Source organism: Ammodytes marinus (genome assembly GCF_949987685.1).
Source record: "Ammodytes marinus genome assembly, chromosome: 10".
Taxonomy (NCBI): domain Eukaryota; kingdom Metazoa; phylum Chordata; class Actinopteri; order Uranoscopiformes; family Ammodytidae; genus Ammodytes; species Ammodytes marinus.
This window is the reverse complement of record NC_137214.1, coordinates 29823885-29845677: the sequence shown is the minus strand read 5'-3', so window position 1 is coordinate 29845677 and position 21793 is coordinate 29823885. Positions and strand designations below refer to the sequence as shown.

At 38.5% G+C, this 21793-nt stretch overlaps 2 protein-coding genes across 2 annotated transcripts in view; one reads left to right on the top strand and one right to left on the bottom strand.

The window, feature by feature from the left end:
* The window catches only part of polr1a (RNA polymerase I subunit A), a 33828-nt gene extending 19321 nt beyond the window's left edge, over nucleotides 1-14507 (bottom strand). The window contains exons 1-16 of the mRNA XM_080036116.1: nucleotides 14328-14507; nucleotides 12758-12866; nucleotides 11291-11386; nucleotides 11049-11198; nucleotides 10554-10664; nucleotides 9629-9714; nucleotides 7073-7161; nucleotides 6742-6822; nucleotides 6177-6291; nucleotides 4994-5135; nucleotides 4425-4586; nucleotides 3745-3867; nucleotides 2669-2896; nucleotides 1997-2104; nucleotides 1408-1554; nucleotides 814-1005 (exon numbers count right to left, since the gene is read on the bottom strand). Coding sequence (XP_079892242.1) covers nucleotides 814-1005; nucleotides 1408-1554; nucleotides 1997-2104; nucleotides 2669-2896; nucleotides 3745-3867; nucleotides 4425-4586; nucleotides 4994-5135; nucleotides 6177-6291; nucleotides 6742-6822; nucleotides 7073-7161; nucleotides 9629-9714; nucleotides 10554-10664; nucleotides 11049-11198; nucleotides 11291-11386; nucleotides 12758-12866; nucleotides 14328-14404 — 2016 coding nt within the window. The 5' untranslated portion in view covers nucleotides 14405-14507. The remainder of the gene's footprint in view (nucleotides 1-813; nucleotides 1006-1407; nucleotides 1555-1996; nucleotides 2105-2668; nucleotides 2897-3744; nucleotides 3868-4424; nucleotides 4587-4993; nucleotides 5136-6176; nucleotides 6292-6741; nucleotides 6823-7072; nucleotides 7162-9628; nucleotides 9715-10553; nucleotides 10665-11048; nucleotides 11199-11290; nucleotides 11387-12757; nucleotides 12867-14327) is intronic.
* Nucleotides 14508-14790: 283 nt separating this feature from the next.
* Nucleotides 14791-21793, top strand: part of ptcd3 (pentatricopeptide repeat domain 3) — a 15142-nt gene continuing 8139 nt past the window's right edge. Inside the window, exons 1-11 of the mRNA XM_080035392.1 lie at nucleotides 14791-14882; nucleotides 15286-15338; nucleotides 15866-15905; nucleotides 16209-16254; nucleotides 16580-16648; nucleotides 16968-17072; nucleotides 17524-17647; nucleotides 18301-18404; nucleotides 18941-19108; nucleotides 19550-19610; nucleotides 20646-20728. Of these exons, the coding sequence (XP_079891518.1) occupies nucleotides 14794-14882; nucleotides 15286-15338; nucleotides 15866-15905; nucleotides 16209-16254; nucleotides 16580-16648; nucleotides 16968-17072; nucleotides 17524-17647; nucleotides 18301-18404; nucleotides 18941-19108; nucleotides 19550-19610; nucleotides 20646-20728 (942 nt within the window). The 5' untranslated portion in view covers nucleotides 14791-14793. The remainder of the gene's footprint in view (nucleotides 14883-15285; nucleotides 15339-15865; nucleotides 15906-16208; nucleotides 16255-16579; nucleotides 16649-16967; nucleotides 17073-17523; nucleotides 17648-18300; nucleotides 18405-18940; nucleotides 19109-19549; nucleotides 19611-20645; nucleotides 20729-21793) is intronic.

Sequence of the window (21793 nt, the reverse complement as noted above, 5' to 3'; positions counted from 1 at the left end):
CCTCAATAACATGTCTTCTTTCATACTAGTATAAATCAAAAGGTTGAAAAAGAACATTCAGGTGTTTATTTGACTAAACCTTGTCTGTTTGCTGTCTGTATATTTCTCCTATACGACCATCTTTAACGGACATTATCCCAACATTAGTTTTTTTTTCAATACTCTGAACCAGAAATCTCAACTTCTAAAACACTTACATCAACTAAACTTTTTATAATCATTCTTCATTCTAAGACTATTCTGAACGTTATTACAGAAGGATTTTTGTTCTTCCTAAAAAAATCCTTTTCTTCTTAATAATAATTGTTAAGACCTGTTCATAGTAAATTTATACAAATCAAAAAAGGCTGTATCCAAAATCTGTTCTGTAAAAACTTTGGAAACTAATATCTTGTAAAAAAAAATATATTATTTTATTTTTGTGGTTTTTAAAAGAAATGCAAATGTACACATAGTTAGTTTGATATCGCCAAATTTGCATATTTAGTCGACCATTTCTGATTTTTTTTTTTTTTAATGTAAATAATCACCTTAAAACAGGTCTAAAAACCCAAGAATATACCCTGAAACATGGCCTAAACTGTCCTTTGAATTACCTTGTCTGTCTGTTTATGTTTGTTGAGTTCTACGTATGTTTTGCAACTTGATAGAAAAATAAAGAGTTTACATGTTGTCTTTGTTTTAAACTACCTGGTTCAATTCCCTTCTATGTCTTGCACATGTGAAGTTATCGACAATTAAGCTGACTTGAACTTGATAAAACCCCTCTCAAAGCCCACTAAACATGGGCTAAAAAAGGCCCTTTAAAAGTACCTGTTTCCCGGTCCATAGTGTCTGTGGTTTGATGATGGCAGGCGGCAGCAGTTTGATGCGTCCGGGCTTGTCAGTGAGTCCTCTGTAGACCAACTCTATGTACTGCACTCTGGTGAAGAAACAGCCTCGTATGGTCATCCTGGTGCCTGAGACCATGTGGTCCTGGATCAACCCCGCTAAGGGCTTACCGTCCTGGGGAGAGACAGAAAAAAATGCAGAATATATTATATACAAGGTTTCTGCAAGTTTCAACAGACCAAAAACATGTAGTAACATATTATATAGACAAGTTACATGTCTGCAAGTTACAACAAATTACATTTCCAATATTGTGAAGACGAGACTTGATATTTTTGTATGTGGTTAAATATCAGCATAGGACAAAACATACAGGTAGGAATATCATGGAAAAGTTACTTAAAAACTTTTTTTTAATCGACAAGACCGATCAAGTTTAGTGTGGCAAACTGTGTTCTAGAAAAATCTTCCATATGCGGTGTGTGTGTGTGTGTGTGTGTGTGTGTGTGTGTGTGTGTGTGTGTGTGTGTGTCCGCGCGCGCGCGTGTGTGTGTGTGTGTGTGTATATAAACCCACTTTAGGGACTAGGTACTGTTGGTCAGTGCTGACTAGCGTGTAAGCCTCCGCTCTGCTCAGCTCGTTCTGAGGGAAGTGTGCGTTCATCTCATCTCCGTCAAAGTCAGCGTTGTACGCCTTGCAGTTTGCATAGTGGAGCCTCAGTACCTGGAAACACATATTTAAATCAAGTACACATTGTTATATATTGTATGTTTATCTACACTTTGCTTCTATAATCAAGTAGAATTAATAAAAAATAGACACTTTGTTTTTCATTTTTTATACTCAAAGATGAAGAATTTATACATCCGAATTAACATTAAATCACGAAGACAAATTGTAATACACCTTTTCAATTGAACTTACAAAAATCTACTGACAAGGAAAAAAAGTAATAGAAAAAATAAGGGGAAAAAAGACATGACGTCAGATCAGAACATAAATAAACTAAATAAACAAAAAAAAATAAAAAATACATAAAACAAATCAAATAAAATGGGAAGCATGTATGAAAAATTATGCACATTGAATAAATTCTACATTCATCTAAAGGAACTGGTCAGATATTCACTCAGATAGTTGTAGAATAGATTAGATGAGTGCGTACCTTTTCCCCCGGTAGGATGCGGGCGCTGTGGGCCTGTATAGACGGCCTGTGGAGGGTCGGCTGTCTGTTCAGTAACAAAACGTCTCCGTTCTTTATGTGGCGATTCACCTGAGAGGAGAGGAGAAGAGAGGAGAGGAGAGGAGAGGAGAGGAGAGGAGAGGAGAGGAGAGAGAAGCGGTGTGTCAGTTATATTCAATTCAAAAAGTTTAACTTTTTTTTTAGATTCTTTTTTGGCATTTTCAAGCTGTATTAGACAGTACAGAGTTGAAATGGGGAGACAGAAAGAGAGAGAGAGAGGGGGGATGACCTGCAGTAAAGGTCCACAGGTCGGATTTGAACTCTTCTATATATATTTAGCATGAGCGCCAACTTAATCATAGCAGTTGTTTACATAGAATAGTTGTGTATTAAAAACCCGGACAACTAGAAATAACGTGTTGAGTTTTCAATTAATAAAATATTCGATAGTCACATCCTTTTATGTCTGTGAATTAGTATGTGACTTAATATATTGCTATCTGCTTCTGCTAAAACTGTATGCTAAAGATAAAATACATTGTTGCTCGCTAAGATTTTCTGATGTATTGAAAAGCCTGGCTACCCAAATATTGGATAGTACTCAAGTACTCAATACTCAATGGTTAAAATGTCTAATGAGTGTGAATGACTTACTATCTTCATGGGCATCTTGTGTGGTCCGTCACATGGCGTCAGTAGTTGCTTAGCGATGGCCTCTCTCTGTGTGGGGTTGCTAGGCGACAGGATGGTCTTCCTCCCGTCTTCGCTGATCACCATGGCAGCGCCCGGGTGGATGTTAGGACCGTTGATCACCGCCTGACGCAGCTCACGCACGTTCCAGGGAGTCACCGGCTGAGGGTAGGTCAGCTTGGTGGCAAATACCTGAATGAAATGATAATATTAATCCCAATGTTAAAGATATAGTGTGTAACTTCTGTCACCCTACATGAGTCACGGGCTGAGGGTAGGTCAGCTTGGTGGCAAACACCTAAACAAGTAAGATTCAAGATTGTTTTATTTGTCATAATGTAGTTTTCAGTTTAGCTTATTTATTTCAATCACATATATACACAAAATACCTTAATTTATACATTAACATTGCTTGTACAACAATTACAGCAGCAGTCATACGCAATGATTTTGCATTGGGAGAGACAGACAGACTACAGGGTGTGTTTTATTCTTGTTCAAATGTAGAGGTCTGGTTATCCATGTTGATATAATTAAGGGCTGTCCCAAATACTATTTTACAGGCTTCGAATACTTATATCAAAAAAATAAATTAAAAACTATAATTTTAACCTCAATGTTAAAGATAAAGTGTGCAACTTCTGGCGCCCTACGTGAGGAATTCTGAGTAAATCAAAAACACTGTCAGCGCATCTACACAAGGTAAGATTTTTCTGAGCTCCTGCAACAGTGTCGGGGGGGGGCGACACTAGTTTGTAAACGCTGCCATACTGAGAAATACAGAGAGAGTTTTGTGGAGCTGATAATAGGCTTGATCAACTTTGTGTCAACTCATTTGGAGATGGCTTGAATGTAACCGACATCCATTCATATGAAAAAGTAAAGAATACGTGGATACACTGCACCAATCAATGATGAACAAAAAAATAAAAAAATAATCTTCCGTATACTGAATTGATTACCTAACAAATGAATAGTGGAATATTCTAATTATTCCGAATACTATTAAGTGTGTGATAATAAACCCTGGTGTTACGTACCATGGGTATTCCTATCTCGTTGGTGCCGATGTACATGTCCGGACAGATGACAGAGCGAGCAGCGAAGTCCACTCTCTTCCCCATCATGTGTTTACGGAACAATCCGTCTTTCTTCTCCAAGATCTGGGAAGGGGAAGCAGAGAGGGACAAAATTAATATACAGTACGTCAGGTTTATTTAATATGTTATACCATGTTGCAGTCCCATTATATTAAGAGTTAATTGATTACTGTAGCGGTTTATTGAAGGAACAGTTAAAGGTGGAGTCAGTGATTCTGGAGAATGCTTGTGTTTAAAATTGCTTATTGTACTGTCTGTGTGTGTGTGTGTGTGTGTGTGTGTGTGTGTGTGTGTGTGTGTGTGTGCTAAAAAGAAAGCCAGTTTTAATAGCACACTTGAGTACACAGCCTAGGCTCTGTAAACGGGCATGTTGCTAACTATGGTGGGCCACTATTGTTTACATACCAGTTTACAGAGCCAAGGCTGTGTACTCAAACCAGCTTTTACGGACAGTTAGCGGATCATGAGTAGATATTCACTGATTTTGACAAAAAGTGATTTTGACAACAAACGTTCTCCAGAATCACTGATTACACCTTTAAGTTTGGAAACATATTAATCTGGAAAAAACATTGCATTGTCTAGTAGTGTGTAAGCAGCTGTATGTGTGTAACTGATACCTGTCTGATTCCAGGGTATTTCTCCGTCATCATTTTGTCACTTTCACTGTCGAACACAATGTTGACGTGAGTCTGCAGGCGGATCCACATGTTGTAAAGTTTATCAGTCAGCGAAATGCCAACGATTCCCGCCAAAAACGTCTGGTCCGTCTGTATGGGAGCCTGGGAGGGACAAGGGACTGGTTGACTGGTTGTGTCTTACTATACACGGACATCAACAATTACATTAACATTTACAAAAGGTACACACACACACACACACAGTTTGTACGGCTATACTTGTGAGGACATTCACTGACATAATGCATTCCCTAGCCCCTTAGCCTAACCTTAACCATCAAAACTAAATGCCTAACCCCAACCCTTACACTAACCCTAACATAAACCTTATTCATACCTGAACCTTAAAACCTATAGTGTTAACCCTCAAACAGCTCCTTTAAAGGCCTGTCCAAAAGTGAGAACCGGACAAAATGTCCTCACTCTTAAGGTCTAAAACTCAAATAGGTTCTCACAAAAATAGTTGCACACACACTCTCCCACACACACACACACAAACGTGACCTCACCTCTTCCTCTGGGGGGATTTTCTCCCCTGCGATCAGAGCCAGTAGTTTCCTGATCAACTCGCAGTCCTTCATGACGGCTTGCATGTTGACCGTCTGACCGTTTGTAAACATCTGGTCACCTAGGCGATTTATTGGACGATACCTGACATAGAAAAGGTATGATGAAGAAATATGTTTACTTAACTTCCACTAACACAAAGTATCTTTCGAATATATAATCCTGGCATTTATTTAGGCTGAGATTAGGTTCCTCCTAGTTCAAAGTTCGGTCAATTTAAGGCAAATTCGATTTAAGACTTTTTAAAAGGTACAGTGTGTGATAAAACGTGTATTTTGGTGGCACCTAGAGGTAAATTAATGTATTGCAACGCTCCCTAGCTAAACCTTCCCCTTGTGGAGAATTTACAAAGCTACGGTGGCCTTCAAGGACAAGAAGCTATAGTTACTAAAGATGGCATCATCCACCACTGCCTCAAGTCTTTCCACAATATCAACTGATGAGGTGAAGATGTATTTAGTTATTTATTCTAAGAAACAACTCATGAAACGCTACAACAAGCTACCAGAGAAAATCTAGAAAATATTGCTGGTTCAGTGAACAGTTGTGTGTATGTGTATGTGTGTGTGTGTGTGTGTGTGAGTGAGTGAGTGAGTGAGTGAGTGAGTGAGTGAGTGAGTGAGTGAGTGAGTGAGTGAGTGAGTGAGTGAGTGAGTGAGTGAGTGAGTGAGTGAGTGAGTGAGTGAGTGAGTGAGTGAGTGAGTGAGTGAGTGAGTGAGTGAGTGAGTGAGTGAGTGAGTGAGTGAGTGAGTGAGTGAGTGAGTGAGTGAGTGAGTGAGTGAGTGAGTGAGTGAGTGAGTGAGTGAGTGAGTGAGTGAGTGAGTGAGTGAGTGAGTGAGTGAGTGAGTGAGTGAGTGAGTGAGTGAGTGAGTGAGTGAGTGAGTGAGTGAGTGAGTGTGTGTGTGTGTGTGTGTGTGTGTGTGAGTGAGTGAGTGAGTGAGTGAGTGAGTGAGTGAGTGAGTGAGTGAGTGTGTGTGTGTGTGTGTGTGTGTGTGTGTGAGTGAGTGAGTGAGTGAGTGAGTGAGTGAGTGAGTGAGTGAGTGAGTGAGTGAGTGAGTGAGTGAGTGAGTGAGTGAGTGAGTGAGTGAGTGAGTGAGTGAGTGTGTAAGAGAGTTGACACTGTACCTGCAGGGTGGAACCACCATTAGCTCCATGAAGAACAGTTCAGTAGAGAACCCTCCCTCTCCCTCCGTCAGAGAACCCTCGTCCAGACCGGAGAACAGACACTTCAGGAAGTAACCTGGACCAAAGGGAAGAGAAAGGAATAATATATAAGGATTAATAATAAGGAAAAAGAGCTCCTTTCACAGCCAAATACTTTTTTTTCCCCCTAAGCTGTCATTTTGCATTCTCAAAACGGGCACATGAATTAAAAATATTTTAAACTGATGGAAGTATATGGATGAAAACAACATGACAGAAATAAGTATTAAAAAAAAAGTACAGACCTCATTAAAACAATACAAACCAAAAGTAAAACCTGATGCATTACAAAAATGTTCAAGCTATAATTCTGTATATATCGATCTTAAAACTATTAATTTATTTGTATTTTAGTTTTCAAATAAGGGATAAGTCAAATGTACCTTACAATGAGACCACCCTCTATGTTTATGTCCACCTTGAATTGTTTAAATATGATAACTATTAAGTTGAATTAAATTTAATAAAAAAAATATGTGTGTCCCACCTTCTTTCGCCCACAGACTGCTGGTGTGTTCTCTGGCCGTACTCGCCGTGAGGTAAACTCTCTTTCCAGACGTCAGATCATCTGCAAAGAAGAAAAAACAACATATTTTAACACTATGTAAAAATTGTAGAATAGAAATGTGTGTGTGTGTGAGTGTGTGTGTGAGTGAGTGAGTGAGTGAGTGAGTGAGTGAGTGAGTGAGTGTGAGAGAGAGAGAAAGAAAGAGAGAGAGAGTGAATAAATGAGTGAGTGAGTGAATATCATGTAAAAATGGTGGCACAATAATACATTCAAAATATAATAAATAAAGTTTTTTTAAATCTTTCCTCACCGTCAGTGATTCCAGTGGTCTTTGGTCCAGACGGCATCGTGAGAATCAGTTTACTGTTGTGTTCACGACGCACTGTGAACTTGCCGCTCCTACGCGCACACACACACACACACACACACACACACACACACACACACACACACACACACACACACACACACACACACACACACACACACACACACACACACACAGTACACAGACAGACACACACACACACACACACACACACACACACACACACACACACACAGTATAACATTGACTATTAGAAATTTGACTAGTTCCAACATCTAAAAAATAATAGTAATTAATCGAATTAATTCCATTAAAATAATATTATAACACAAGTTGTGTGTAGTAACATATTTATCCCCAGTAGTCATGGTGATGGACCGTGGGGCCCATGAACTACGATCACTGTGGCAGACATTTTGGCCAGTGGCATCCACTGAGGAGGACACACTGAATTTGACAAGACTGCAGTGTGTGTGTGTGTGTGTGTGTGTGTGTGTGTGTGTGTGTGTTTCAGAGAGTGAGTGAGTGAGTGAGTGAGTCTAACATATTTCTCTGCTATATATTAGTTTACTTTACTATATAATTCCTTCGTGATTTTCTCTACTTATGACATCTATTGCAGTATGTCCGTCCGTCCTGGGAGAGGGATCCCTTACTATGTCGACTCTCCCTGAGATTTCTTCAATTTTTTTTTATTCCCGGTAAAGGGTTTTTACTGGGAGTTTTTTCTCAGCCGAGCTAAGGGTGTAAGGGCAGGGTGTCATATTGTATCATATTGTATGAAATGTAAAGCTAGGGCTGGGCGATATGGGCAAAAATCAATATCTCGATATCTTTTTACTATATCTCGATACACGATATATATCTCGATATATTTCAAATCTCCTCTTGAGCACATCCTAAATGCTCAATTTAATTTATTTTTTGCATAACATCACACCAGTAATATGATTTAAATAGTCCCTGCAAAATGTGCCTGCACTAACAATGCATTAGGCTACATGAAACATGTTTATATTCTTTAGTGCTTTCTATTGGAACAATTTGAAACTTGCACATGGCAAAGAGTTTGCACATTGTATTGATTATTCCACATCCTTCCACTCCCATACAATGGATCCAGCATTATTTTATTTGGAAACAGTTTTTTTCCATCTTTTGTTAATCTGTGAACTGAGAACACTAATTATGACTCATTACAACCACTTACTAATTGTTTATCACCACTAACCCCCTGAAGATAGCAGCCACACTTTAAATGCAGAACCGGTTTTGATCCATAATAGTAGTCTATGTGTATAAAAGGCTCTGACATGTATAATGGTTACTGTCGCTTTAAGAGCAGTTGCTCCCTGTCTAAGTTAAGTTTCGTTTTCTGCCTGTTAGTCCGAGAGAGAGATTCATGCGAGCGCAAACAGCAGGTGGCTCATCGTCCCTCTGTTACCTGCCCTACTGTTTGATTCTCCTGTATTTAGTTAATGAAAATAAAACTGGAAGACAATCAGAGGATTTAAATAAATACGGCTGAGAATAATAGCCTATAGTCTAAAGAAAGCAAAGTCTCATCATCATCATTCCTTGCATTCTAACCGATGCACCATTCCTGGATGCTATTCATACCTATTGATCTAGCCCTCCTGCATTATCACTAAAACACTGTTTTATTTTATAAAAAATACTCGCAAATGTAGCCTACTTTACATAGACTTTTAGTTAATAAACGGTGTGCACCTCCCTTGGTGCTGACATGGACCTATTATAAAAGGCTGCCCGTAATAAATGGGATGCCGTGGTTGTGTGACGTTGGACCAAAAACTCCCCCGGCGCTCGTTCGCCTTCCTCTCATAAGGACCAGGCTCTGTACAGCGGCCGCTTATGCTATCAAGCGCCCTTCTACAAAAAAGGTCCATGCTATGAACGACGGCCACCATCGCCGTCTTTCGCGCCCCCTCCACCCGCTCGTTCGGCTGTCATAAGAGCATCAGAGCCCTCGTCTTTTTTTCTCCCCCTCTCGTCGTTGTTTTCACATGGCGATTAAAGTAAACACTCACAAGGCACAGACTACGTCACAGGTGCACGCCCAGGAGACTCTGGTTGGGAGGGGTGAGTGAGTGAGTGAGTTGCCAATGCATGTAGTCTGAGGCAGAGGGGCAGAGAGCCACAGGAAAGAGCGAGAGAAGCGAACACCAGCGAGTCTGCCGGTGGCGGCGGCGGCAGCTAAAAAAAACACATTACGTGCCAATTTGTATTCGATGGTCGCGATAGGGTCATTTTATACATCCCCTGGAGCACATCTCGCGATACATCGAATATATTCGATATATCGCCCAGCCCTATGTAAAGCCCACTGAGACAAATGTATTTGTGATTTTGGGCTATACAAATAAAACTGATTTGATTTGATTTTAGTGACTTAAAAAGGTGTTTTCAATGTGTGTATTTGTTTGAAAACAAATTTAAAAGGTGGTCTAGTAGTTCAAGACCTTTAAATGTCTACAGAAGACAGAAATCAGAACTAAATTCAGTTGAATTAATGACCTGCAGTACGGACATCTCCTGCTCTTCATGTGGATGGTCCAGAAGTCATTTATCAGACTGGTCCTCTTCTCAACCAGATGTTTAATCTGAAACAAAATATAGATCAACAACAAACTAGATTAGTGTGTGATCTATTACCATTCTCTACCATTGTGTCCTTGAGCAAGACACTTAACCCCCAAACTGCTCCAGGGGCGCTGTACTATGGCTGACCCTGCGCTCTGACCCCCTCTGGAGTGTGGGAACTTGAGAGGGGGATATGCGAAGAAGACAAATTTTAATGTGCCCATTGACTAATAAAATAAATAAATGAAGTTACTTACTAGGGCAGGAAATGTATGTTCAGAACAGTATGTTTTCTATATTATATTTCTTTCTTTCTTTCTTTCTTTCTTTCTTTCTTTCTTTCTTTCTTTCTTTCTTTCTTTCTTTCTTTCTTTCTTTCAGAGTGTAAGAGGTCTCAGATAAATGTGGTTGGTTTTATACATCACAGTCTCAGCGTGGTGCATGATTTATCATCACAGACAATCTTCTCCATATTTTCAATCATATTCAAATTTCTTTAAGTGTTTTGTACGGTATGCGTTAATAATCAGGGTGTGTAGAGAGCTTTATGTAAATGTTTATGTTCCATCTAGGTGACCATATATCAGGGGTTAATCCACACCTATGGAATGTACTCCAGCCAATCAGAATAGAGTATTCACACAGACTATGGTATAAGTAAATGCTAGGGGGGTAAGGGAGTTATGTTAATGTTAGTATGGAAATATGGTCTTTCAATGCCTAAAACCAATAAATATAATGTTAAAAGAAGAAAGTGTGTGTGTGTGTGTGTGTGTGTGTGTGTGTGTGTGTGTGTGTGTGTGTGTGTGTGTGTGTGTGTGTGTGTGTGTGTGTGTGTGTGTGTGCGATGTGTTCTCACCGGTTTGACGTTCTCTGAAGCTCCAGTGTTCTCTCCAATGATGGAGTCTGTAAACGTCTTGAGCACCATCGCTATTTCATCTCCAGTGGCTTTGGGGTTTGCCTCCAAGTGCTAGAACACAGACAGACAGACAGACAGACAGACAGACAGACAGACAGACAGACAGACAGACAGACAGACAGACAGACAGACAGACAGACACACACACGTTAAAAACAATTACTTACACATTCACAATAAATAAAAACCCCATGCAAACAATTTTAATTCAATTAATATGGAGAAATTGTCATTTGTCTCCAAGACTGGACTTTCTGAGATTTTATATCGATGAATCATGCAGCCCTTCATGCCATAATCCATTTCTACATCACTAACGCACGCACGCACGCGCACGCACACACATCGACAGACAGACACACACACACACACGCACACACACACACGCAGACAGACACACACACACACACCGACACACACACACAGTAAACGGACCTGGTTGAGCACTGCCTCTGCTTGGTAAACCTCCTTCATGTTTCCGTGGTCCAGGAGTCTGAGTTGGTTCAGCAGCAGGTGCAGCGCGGCGCGGGGACATGTTAGCATGTGACACGTCAGACAGGAACCACGAATCAACAGGTACAGTTTCTGGTGGACAAGGAGATGATTTTTTTTGTAAGCAGATGTGTACTGCATGCATAGGGCTGTGTGGTGTATTTGTGGACATGCTTATTTCTTACATCAAAGAACAGTGGGTTGTAAACAGGCAGAGGAAGCTCTACATGTCCCAAGTGTCCTGGGCAGTTGTTGAAGTCCTGACAGCAAGTCGAACACACCTAGAATAAAAAGTTAAATGAAAAGTAAAAAAAAAAAAAAAAAAAACTTAGTGGGTCTTAAAGGCCTACTTCACCGGTTTGAATATGAAGGTGTATTGAATTCTGAGATCCTATGTAGTATAAATGTGCAACATTTTTTAAAATTGGTTCATCCTAGCCTGAGAAAAGGCAGAAAGAGTTTTTTTTTTAACCCTATATTAATCTTACTGTGACATCACAGTAAGATAAATATAGGGTTAAAAAAAATTACTTTGTAAATATTACTGTGATGTCACAGTAGGAGACATCACAGTAATATTTACAAAGTAAGGTTTTTTTTTTAACCCTATATTTATCTTACTGTGATGTCACAGTAAGATTAATATAGGGTTAAAAAAAACACCCTTTCTGCCTTTTCTCAGGCTAGGATGAACCAATTTCATTTTTTTTTGCACATTTATACTACATAGGATCTCAGAATTCAATACACCTTCATATTCAAACCGGTGAAGTAGGCCTTTAAAGAGGACCTATGATGCTTTTTGACTTTCATGACCTATAAACGTTGTTATGATGATTCATAGTCATGCTTAACCATACTAAATTATCAAATAATGACTTACATGCATTTCGACATATTCCCTGCTGACCGTCTGGGGTGTCTGTGCCGAGCACTAAACACTATTCTAGCCAGTCGAGAAGTCACGTCTTCAAAGCGGTCTACCCTTTCATAATTCGTGATGTCGCATAAAAATTTGTGACGTGACCACGCGGATGTTTCCATGTATGGTAATGATGTCACTTCCCTGTTCGCGTCTGCCTCGCGCCCTTATAGGTCCATGCTCGCGCTTCCCGCCACTGAAAGTGTTCCGGAAGGAAGGTAACCAATCACAACGGAGTGGGGTTTGCAAGAGGGGGGGGGGGGGGTAGCGGAGATGGCCGATGCACAGGCGGAGGGAGCGGAGATTGCCGAAGCACACACACTCAAGTGTTGACAGGACGTGCTGGATCGCCAAAATAAGAGAAAGAGCTTCCCGAAAATCTACATAGTTTTTTGTGATGTGATTCGTGTCAGGTTGCTCTATAGCAGTGTAAAACAAGAAATTAAGACCAGAAAAGTAGTATAATAGGTCCTCTTTAAGCAAGGACTTGAAAGTTTCAGCAGTCTGGGTGGTTCTTCTATGAAAATGGTTACACTGTTCCAAAGATTTGGAGCAATTTACAGATGTTTTATTATTACTGTACTGTACCACAGACAGACAGACAGACAGACAGACAGACAGACAGACAGACAGACAGACAGACAGACAGACACAGACACACACACACACACACACACACACACACACACACACACACACACACACACACACACACACACAGTAGTTTTACCTCCTTGTTGTCTGCTGGACCCAGGGCCAGGTCATACAGACTGTTTGGAGCAACGTTCCCCACGGCATCGAGGAACCGGGAGTTAGTGATCGTCTTCACACTCAACTTCCTGGAATAGAAATGAGAAAAATGTTTTATATAACAACACAAATGTTTCTACAATTAAATTAACTAAAATTAATTTAGACAAAATAATTGTTCCTTCTTTTATCCTTTCCTCTTGTGACATGTACACAGGAGACTTTGTGGATAAGAGAAAGAACTTACTGTACCACGCCTAGGAAGGGAGACTGTCATTAAACACACACAGCTCCCATGGTAACGTGGACTGACAGGGGAGTTTAGAAATATATTAAAAATAAATATTCATCGTACAAAGAAATGTCAAAAGAGAAATATTTTCATATGTTTTTATATAAGATATTATTATCATCATTATAACATCGAATATGTATAATGTATTTTAATCATGCCCCCTGTAAAGCACTTTGAATGGCCTTATGTCTGAATTGTGCTATAGAAATAAACTTGCATTGTCTTGCCTTACAATTAAACTCTATAACATGTTATGACAGATGCCTAAATACCATTTAGTTGGTATTATGTAACTTGTCAACATTGATCAAATGAGTTTTTACGGATCTGTAGTAACACTGTCATTACTAATGCTCAGGAGTCAATACAGGTGTAATAAACAATATCCTCCTCACAAATACAGTCATGAACATTACACACACGGTTTTCTGTTTACATTTGACACTCAGCTCTTTTAAATCGGGTCTCAAGACTTTCCTGTTTCCCTTTTAACCTGTAATTTTTATTTTTTGTTCGAATGTTTTATTTATTTTATTTAAATGCTGTATTTTTATCCATGTTTTTAAATTTGTTTCTTTTTTGTGTGTCTGTTCTATACTTGATGTATTTTTATTTTTGACCCTGTGAAGCACCTTGAGTGGCCCCGTGTCTGAAATGTGCTATATAAATAAAGTTGCCTTGCCTTGCCTAGTATTTTTGTTATATATATATTGCGGTTAATTATTGTTAGTTTGGCATAACTTTTATGTTGTCATATCATTTTTTTTCATTCATTTTTTATCTCGACGTCATTGAAAATGAGGGTGACCCCTCAATTGGTCTCTCGAGGATAAATAAAAGTTAAATGAAATGAAATGAAAATTTTCTGAGGGTCCATAGTGTACTCAATAACTTATACTACAAATAACATTATTTAGATAGAGGCCCTTTCCCTGCTGTATTGTATATCATGTATTTATCTTTATGTGCATTTTAACTTGTGCAAATATGAAATAAATCAAAACATAGTATTTAACTTGTTAAGAAATTTGACTTTCACAGTGTCTGCAAATAATCAGATCTGATGCACAAGTAAACACATGTAAATTAAATAAATTAATAAGATACATAACACATCAGTCCAAATGTTCACATGCAATATGAAAATACTAAAGTAATAACATGCCATACTGCTTTTTCCAGGCGAAGGCATGTTAGGGCATGTTGTTTTGATTAGCATTTTACAGCTAACCGGCTACATCCATCCATCACTCACCGTATCTCCTCTGCCGAGTACATGCCGAAAGTCATGCCCTCCAGACGGCGCCATGGCACGTCTTTCCCGAACAACATTTTAATAAACTAAACTTGGAGACTTATCCAAATGTAAAAGTGCGTATTTAATCCTACAGAATCATGGCGTAGGGTTGAAACAGCACGCGATTCAACAGTTGCTCCTGGTGTAACCCACGTGTGGAGTGGAGAACGTCAGACGAGACTATTATGAATATTAAAGGAGGGGTGGACAAAAATGAAAATAAGCTTTCTTAACTCGACACATCAATATTTATATGGATTAACCAATGCTATACTTATAATTTTCATTGTATCTTTGTTAATTTAACATTTAAAATGTCGTATTCCTTCAAAATACAAAATATTGTTAATCTTGGTCACCCCCATTTTTCGGCGCCTAAATGGTTTGTCCCAACGTCCCAGCATCCTTCAGTTGTGAAACAGCGATGGCGGCGCCCGGTTCGCACGTAGGGCATTTACTGCAGAGAAATAGCAGATTATTATTGAATAATTTGGAACAATTATGGACTCACAGGTAAGGCAAGATGTACATGTGTATATTCTTTTCCATAATATCACTAATTTAAATTGAATGTCATTGAAATCATGGGTGTACGTGAGTTTTCGCTGCATCGTTTGACAAGAGGTCATTAAGCTAAATAAAATTATATTTCACAATGTCAAAGTAAATAAACAAATGTATGAATAGAATAAATACAAAATAATTATAATAAAAAAGGAAATTTTATACAAGGACGGACATCTTTAGCAGAGCAGCAACAATTACATTAAATCATTAGAAAGATAGATAGATAGATAGATAGATAGATAGATAGATAGATAGATAGATAGATAGATAGATAGACAGACAGATATTGTCTATGCATCAAAAGCCATCTATGAATTAAATGCTGCAAAATGTACCTCTTTTTCCCTAGGAGATTTGGTTGGACCGCAGCTCTGCGACAACAAGTAGCAGAAGCTAATCAAGGTAATGTGGTATAGAGCATTTTGGTCATTTCTAAAACAAACTGTTGTAACAAACATATCAGTGTGAGGAAACCTTAAACCTGCAGTGTGTAGAATTTGGGGTTTTATTTCCTAGCAGATTTTGTAGAAAGTAATTATAATATCCATAAGTACGTTTAATTTAGTGCATAATAGCTGAAAAAAACGTTTTTAATTATTATTTTTTCCCTTTGAAAGGGTCTCATATATGTCCATATTTCTGCATATTTTGGACCAAGGCCTAGTGCCGCCATCTTGAAAGTGTCATAGTTGGAATGTCATCAGGTGCATTGTTTAAAATGTAGAATTGTTCTAGTCCTTGAAGGCCACTGTAGCTTCTGTTATTATTCGAAAGGGTTGGGGTTACCCAGGGAGTGTTGCATTCTAGAACTTTGTAGAACTTTCTTGATGATGTCATATTACACACTGCACCTTTAACTGAGCTATTAAGATCGGGTCGTGAAATTTCAGTGATATTAAAATTCCACCGTTGTGTCAATGTCGTTTCAGAACCTACAGAGAATATTGTCATCCCTAAGAAGAAATCATGGTATGTGTCTGTATATCCTACAATGCAGGCAACAACACTATGTACATTATGTATATTCAGAAACCTTAATTTTGAAGAGTGTATTCAAATAGATCAGCTTGTTTTTAATTTAAAAAGTCAGACAAGTGTTTGAGTTTTCAATCCATTGTGCGTGTGTGCGTGTGTGCGTGTGTGTGTGTGTGTGTGTGTGTGTGTGTGTGTGTGTGTGTGTGTGTGTGTGTGTGTGTGTGTGTGTGTGTGTGTGTGTGTGTGTGTGTGTGTGTGTGTGTGTGTGTGTGTGTGTGTGTGTGTGTTCGTGTTCAGGAGCAAAGAGGCAGTGCTCGAGGCTCTGGCTGCAACCGTCAACAAGGTGAGAGTCTTATCACATATTATAAAGCTATTGTATCGATGGGTATCTTTCAATGTGGACGTTTTTACTTCCATATATCTGTCTGTCTGTCTGTCTGTCTGTCTATCTATCTATCTATCTATCTATCTATCTATCTATCTATCTATCTATCTATCTATCTATCTATCTATCTATCTATCTGTCTGTCTGTCTGTCTGTCTGTCTGTCTGTCTGTCTGTCTGTCTGTCTGTCTGTCTGTCTGTCTGTCTGTCTGTCTGTCTGTCTGTCTGTCTGTCTGTCTGTCTGTCTGTGTTTTAACTAATTTTATTATTTATTTTCCCTCCAGGATCCCACAGCATATTCCTACCAGTTCCAGGATGACCCTTACCTCACTCCCAGGGCATTTCCTCAGTTTGTACGTGTGCAGGAATTTACTTGTTTTTTTCTATATTTACTATCAAATCAGACATTTATCATTATTTTAACTTATATATGGAAAAGTAAAGGTTTTAATTTTTTTTTTAATTTTAAATTTAATTGATAATTGGGTTTAGGTTTCATGTCAATACGTTCCAGTTATTGTGCCTCACAAATCACGTTTTTATCAATTTTATAATTTTTTTTGTGGCAAAATTGATGTTGTTGAAATCATGAATGGAACTCATTTTCTCTCTCTCTCTGTCTGTCTCTCCCTCTCTCTCTCTCTCTCTCTCTCTCTCTCTCTCTCTCTGTAGAAGCTCTACTCTCTCTCCCAGGAATCCGGCAAAGCTGCGGCAAAATTCTTCATCAACAACAATCCAAAGTTCTTCACCACAGACTTTGCTGAACCGCACATACCAGTAAGAAACAGACACACACACACACACACACACACACACACACACACACACACACACACATACGGAATCAGAACTATATTTTTGTCGATTTTCCGAGTTGTGTTTTTTTTTTTGAGTTGGTTTTGAATCTAGAATTTATTTTTCAGATTTTTCAAATAGAACATGAATGCAGCATTCCTCTTATGCCTAGATGTGTTTAAAACATGGCTAATGTCATCTTTTAGAAATTGAAAATATCTAGCGATTTTGTCGGACTTAGACAAAAAGACATTGGTTGATCTGTGTGTGTGTGTGTGTGTGTGTGTGTGTGTGTGTGTGTGTGTGTGTGTGTGTGTGTGTGTGTGTGTGTGTGTGTGTGTGTGTGTGTGTGTGTGTGTGTGTGTGTGTGTGTGTGTGTGTGTGTGTGTGTGTGTGTGTGTGTGTGTGTGTGTGTGTGTGTGTGTGTTTATAGTGTCTGATGCCGGAGACTGTGTCCCTGCGTTTGGAGGACGTCAGTGAAGACGCTCTGAAGGAACGAATCAACCTGAGGAAAGTCACAGCTGCTGTTGATATGTACGATCAGCTGCTACAATCTGGTGAGAACACACACACACACACACACACACTCACACACTCACTCACACACTCACTCACTCACTCACTCACTCACTCACTCACACACACTCAGACTCAAGGCTGTTACATACTCCGCGAGAAGAAAGAACAAAGTTCTCGGTGACAGAGCTGCGAGAAGTTCTTTCTGGTCTGACATTACATACTTCACGAGAACTCAACTGCCGAACTCCTCACCGCGGCGCATTGTTACCATGGTAATTGACTCAGTAGCGCCAGCTGATTTCACTTCGCTTTCCTCATTGACTTCAGACTGACCAATCACACAATAGTTCTCGGACAACCTGCGAGAAGAAAGTTCGGCCCGGGTGATGTGTCGAGAACAAGCTGCGAGAACAGCTAAACAAGAGCTGAGAGAAGAAAATGACGTCATTTTCTTCTCGCAGCTCTGTCACTGAGAACTTTGTTCTTTCTTCTCGCGGAGTATGTAACAGCCTTTACTCACTCACTCACTCACTCACACACACACACACCTTGCATGGCAGCAGCATCGGTGTATGAGTGTGTGTATGAATGGGTGAATGTGGTAAGAAATGTAAAGCGCTTCTTTGGGGCTGAGAAAACCGGCTAAAAGGCGCTTTATAAATCAAGGACATTTACCATCTATTCCTTTTAGGCACAGCTGTCTCCATGGAAACAACCCATGACCTGTTGGACCTGATCTCTCTGTACTGTGACAGAGACCCGCTGCAGGAGGGAGAAACACAGCCTGAGGACGGGGTGAGAGACAAACTATAATCCAAAATACACATGCACTTAATTATTATTTTCAGTATCAATTATCTTTAACCAATAATCAGTTTTGTCCATTAATCAGTTTCCATGACATCCTGACATTTTTTTATTTAGTCCAAAAAACTCCCAAAACATTCAGTTTGCAGTTCTAAAGACTCGGAACGTTGGCAGACAGACAACCACAGGAACCAGAAACTTAACTTACTACTAAAAAACTATAATCAATGATAAAAATGACTTTGAATAATTGTTATGGATATCGACTTATAACTGCAGTTCTAGGAAAAATAAGAAAATTATTTTACTGCACGCTAAATAATAAATCAGAGACCTGAGACATAGAGAATAACTGTGTCTGTGTGTGTGTGTGTGTGTGTGTGTGTGTGTGTGTGTGTGTGTGTGTGTGTGTGTGTGTGTGTGTGTGTGTGTGTGTGTGTGTGTGCGTGTGCGTGTGCGTGTGCGTGTGCGTGTGCGTGTGCGTGTGCGTGTGCGTGTGCGTGTGCGTGTGCGTGTGTGTGCAGGAGGGAGCAGCAGAGGAGGTGAGGAGGAGAGGGAGGGGGCGTCTCCCTCGAGCCTCCCAGTTCCTGAAGTTCACCTGGAGGGAGAACAACAACGCAGAGAGAATCTTCAACTCCCTGCCAGAGAGAGACACTCAGAGCTACTCCGCTCTCATCAGGGGCATGGTCAAGGTAGGGACACAATAGTTAACCCATTGATGACTATGGCAATCTAGGATACATGTCCTTAATGCCTGAGGGTTTTCTGAAAAAATAGTACGAATTGTCAAGTCTACCAAAACCTTAATATCTAAGCCTGTGTAGCACATAGAAACATGAAATAAAATACATTTAAAAGTTAAGGTTCACAGGTTTCATATAAACATGCTCCCTTAGCGCTTACAAACCAACAAATTTTTCTAAAAATCGTCAAAATTAAATGGGGGAAGGAATAAAAATTATAAATTATATAAAATATTTAAAAATAATGTGCTAAACGAGGTTATAATCCTGCATGGATAGTAGTGACTGAGTATCCGGTATCAATGGGTTAAAACCACTCACTACTCATTGTGTTGTAGTGGCAGTGAAATGGTTGGTTTTTGATGCATGTGTTTGTCTATTTCTTTCCAGCACGGAGCGTATGCAAAGGCCTTCAGCTTCTACACAGACATGCTGAACAACAGAATGAACGGTACGTTTATAAACACAATCGAACAAGTCGCACTTCTGCCTGTTAATTTGTATTTAAAAAAATTATTATAATTTGATCGCAAACTAAAATTATGTTCTAATCATATTTCATTCATAAATAACAGTAAACACTGTCATGTAGAGTTGACACCATTGGACACCATTGGCCTTTGCTATTAGTTTGTTCTTTTATTGCCCTACACATACTAAATGTAAATCTATTCATTGATAAATTGTGTGTTGCTGTCAGCAGTTGTTATTCTTTACATCAACACTAGATGGCGCCACATAATAAAACTTTAAATTCCAAGGCACACAAGACTTTAAATTGGGACAATAACCATCTGTCTAAACTATGATTAGCATTATTTACATTCTCTGTTGATATGTTTCTGTGAACTGAAGGCAGTCACTAATAACCAAACCTTGCCTGTTGATATAAATATAAAAAAAAAAATAATAATAATATAAAAAATTATTATAAACTTATTGAGCTGTGGAAAAGGGGTAGGATCTAATAAGTTTATACTTCTTCCTACTCCTTTTCAGGCATATCAATTCAATATGTTGTTTGTTTATTTTTTGTTTATTTTGTTTATTTTTATTTGTGAAATCATTTGAACATATTTTTTTATTGTATTTTCATGCTTTTAATTTTTCTTTTTTTGATATGTCTGAAATAAAATTGAATCAATCAATCAATCAATCAATCAATATGAAATTGACAGAATCAGTAATATCTTTTGAATAACAGCTTAAAACATATCCGTTCAGAACATCTTTGTATTCATTTTATATGCGTATATCGACATGTATTCCTGTGTCTATACATTTTTATATTCCCATTAGCATTTATGGGTTTGTAGTTGTGTAGTCTCTGAGGGTATCTCTGCTATTTCTGACTTTTTTTCCAGCTTGATTTTAATTTTCATTCGGCTGTGCTGTTTTGACCTTGTGAAGCACTTTGTAACTTTGTTTTGAAAAGTGCTACTATATAAATAAAGTTTTATTCAAAGTTTTATTGTTCTGTCTTTAGCGGACGTCCACATCTTCAATGCTCTGATCTCGGCGGCGCCAGACGTCAGAGATAACTACCAGGACAAGTGGAGCGTCATCGCAGTAAGATCATTTTATACTCAATGTTACACTTCTGAAAAACGCATCGGCATTTTTTCCATAAAAGGGCAAAGTGTTTTTATGAGGAATATAATAATATGTTTGACACTGTTTTTATGTTAAATGGCATGTTCTAGTATAAGTGGATTTTCTTCCCCCCAGATGAATAAGTAAACAATATATGAATTATTTAAATTTTCATCTTGTTGAATTGTATTATTTATAAATGTTACATTTTATATTACATTTATGAAATGTTTAAGATTTCATTTCATTTTCATTTTTTATTTTATTTCAGACATATCAAAAACAATACAAAACCAAATGAAAAGCACAAAAATACAACAAACAAAATTCATGTTTAAAAGACTTCACAAAAAGAAAAAAAAAGAAAACAAAGATGATCATGATAAAAAAACTAAACTTCCAAATCGTACATTTAAAAGAAAAAATGAATAATAAGAAAAAATAAACAATTATTAAAAAAATTAATTGTAACAGATACAAAACAAATATTCTAGATTCATTAGTCATGTCATGATTAAATAACTTTAAAATAAAAAGTAAGTTTCCTTTACTGTGGGCTCGTTTAAAAGCTAACGTTTGGACTTCTTTGAAAAAATAAATCCCAAAATGAAAAATAAAAAGCTCACATTTGCTTTGTTTCCATGTCTTTTTAAAAGTTAGCGTTTGCATTGTTTCCTTGTCTGTCTTTAGGAGTTGTTGAACCAGATGAATGAGCAGAATGAAAGAGCGGGGTTAGCAAGGGAGCGTTGACATCTAGAATCTCACCACTAGATGTCACTAAATTACACACTGTACCTTTTTAAAAGCTATTGTTGACTCTGTTTCCATGTCTGTCTTTAACTAGCTTCTTGTCCTTGAAGGCCACCGTAGCTTCTGTAAAATATCCCAAAAAGAGTGGGGTTAGCAAGGGAGCGTTGACATCTAGAATCTCACCACTAGATGCTGTTAAATACTCCTAATATTACACAATGTGCCTTTAAAAGTTAGCGTTGGTCTGTGTTGAGGAGTTGTTGAACCAGAATGAGCAGAATGAAAGAGCGG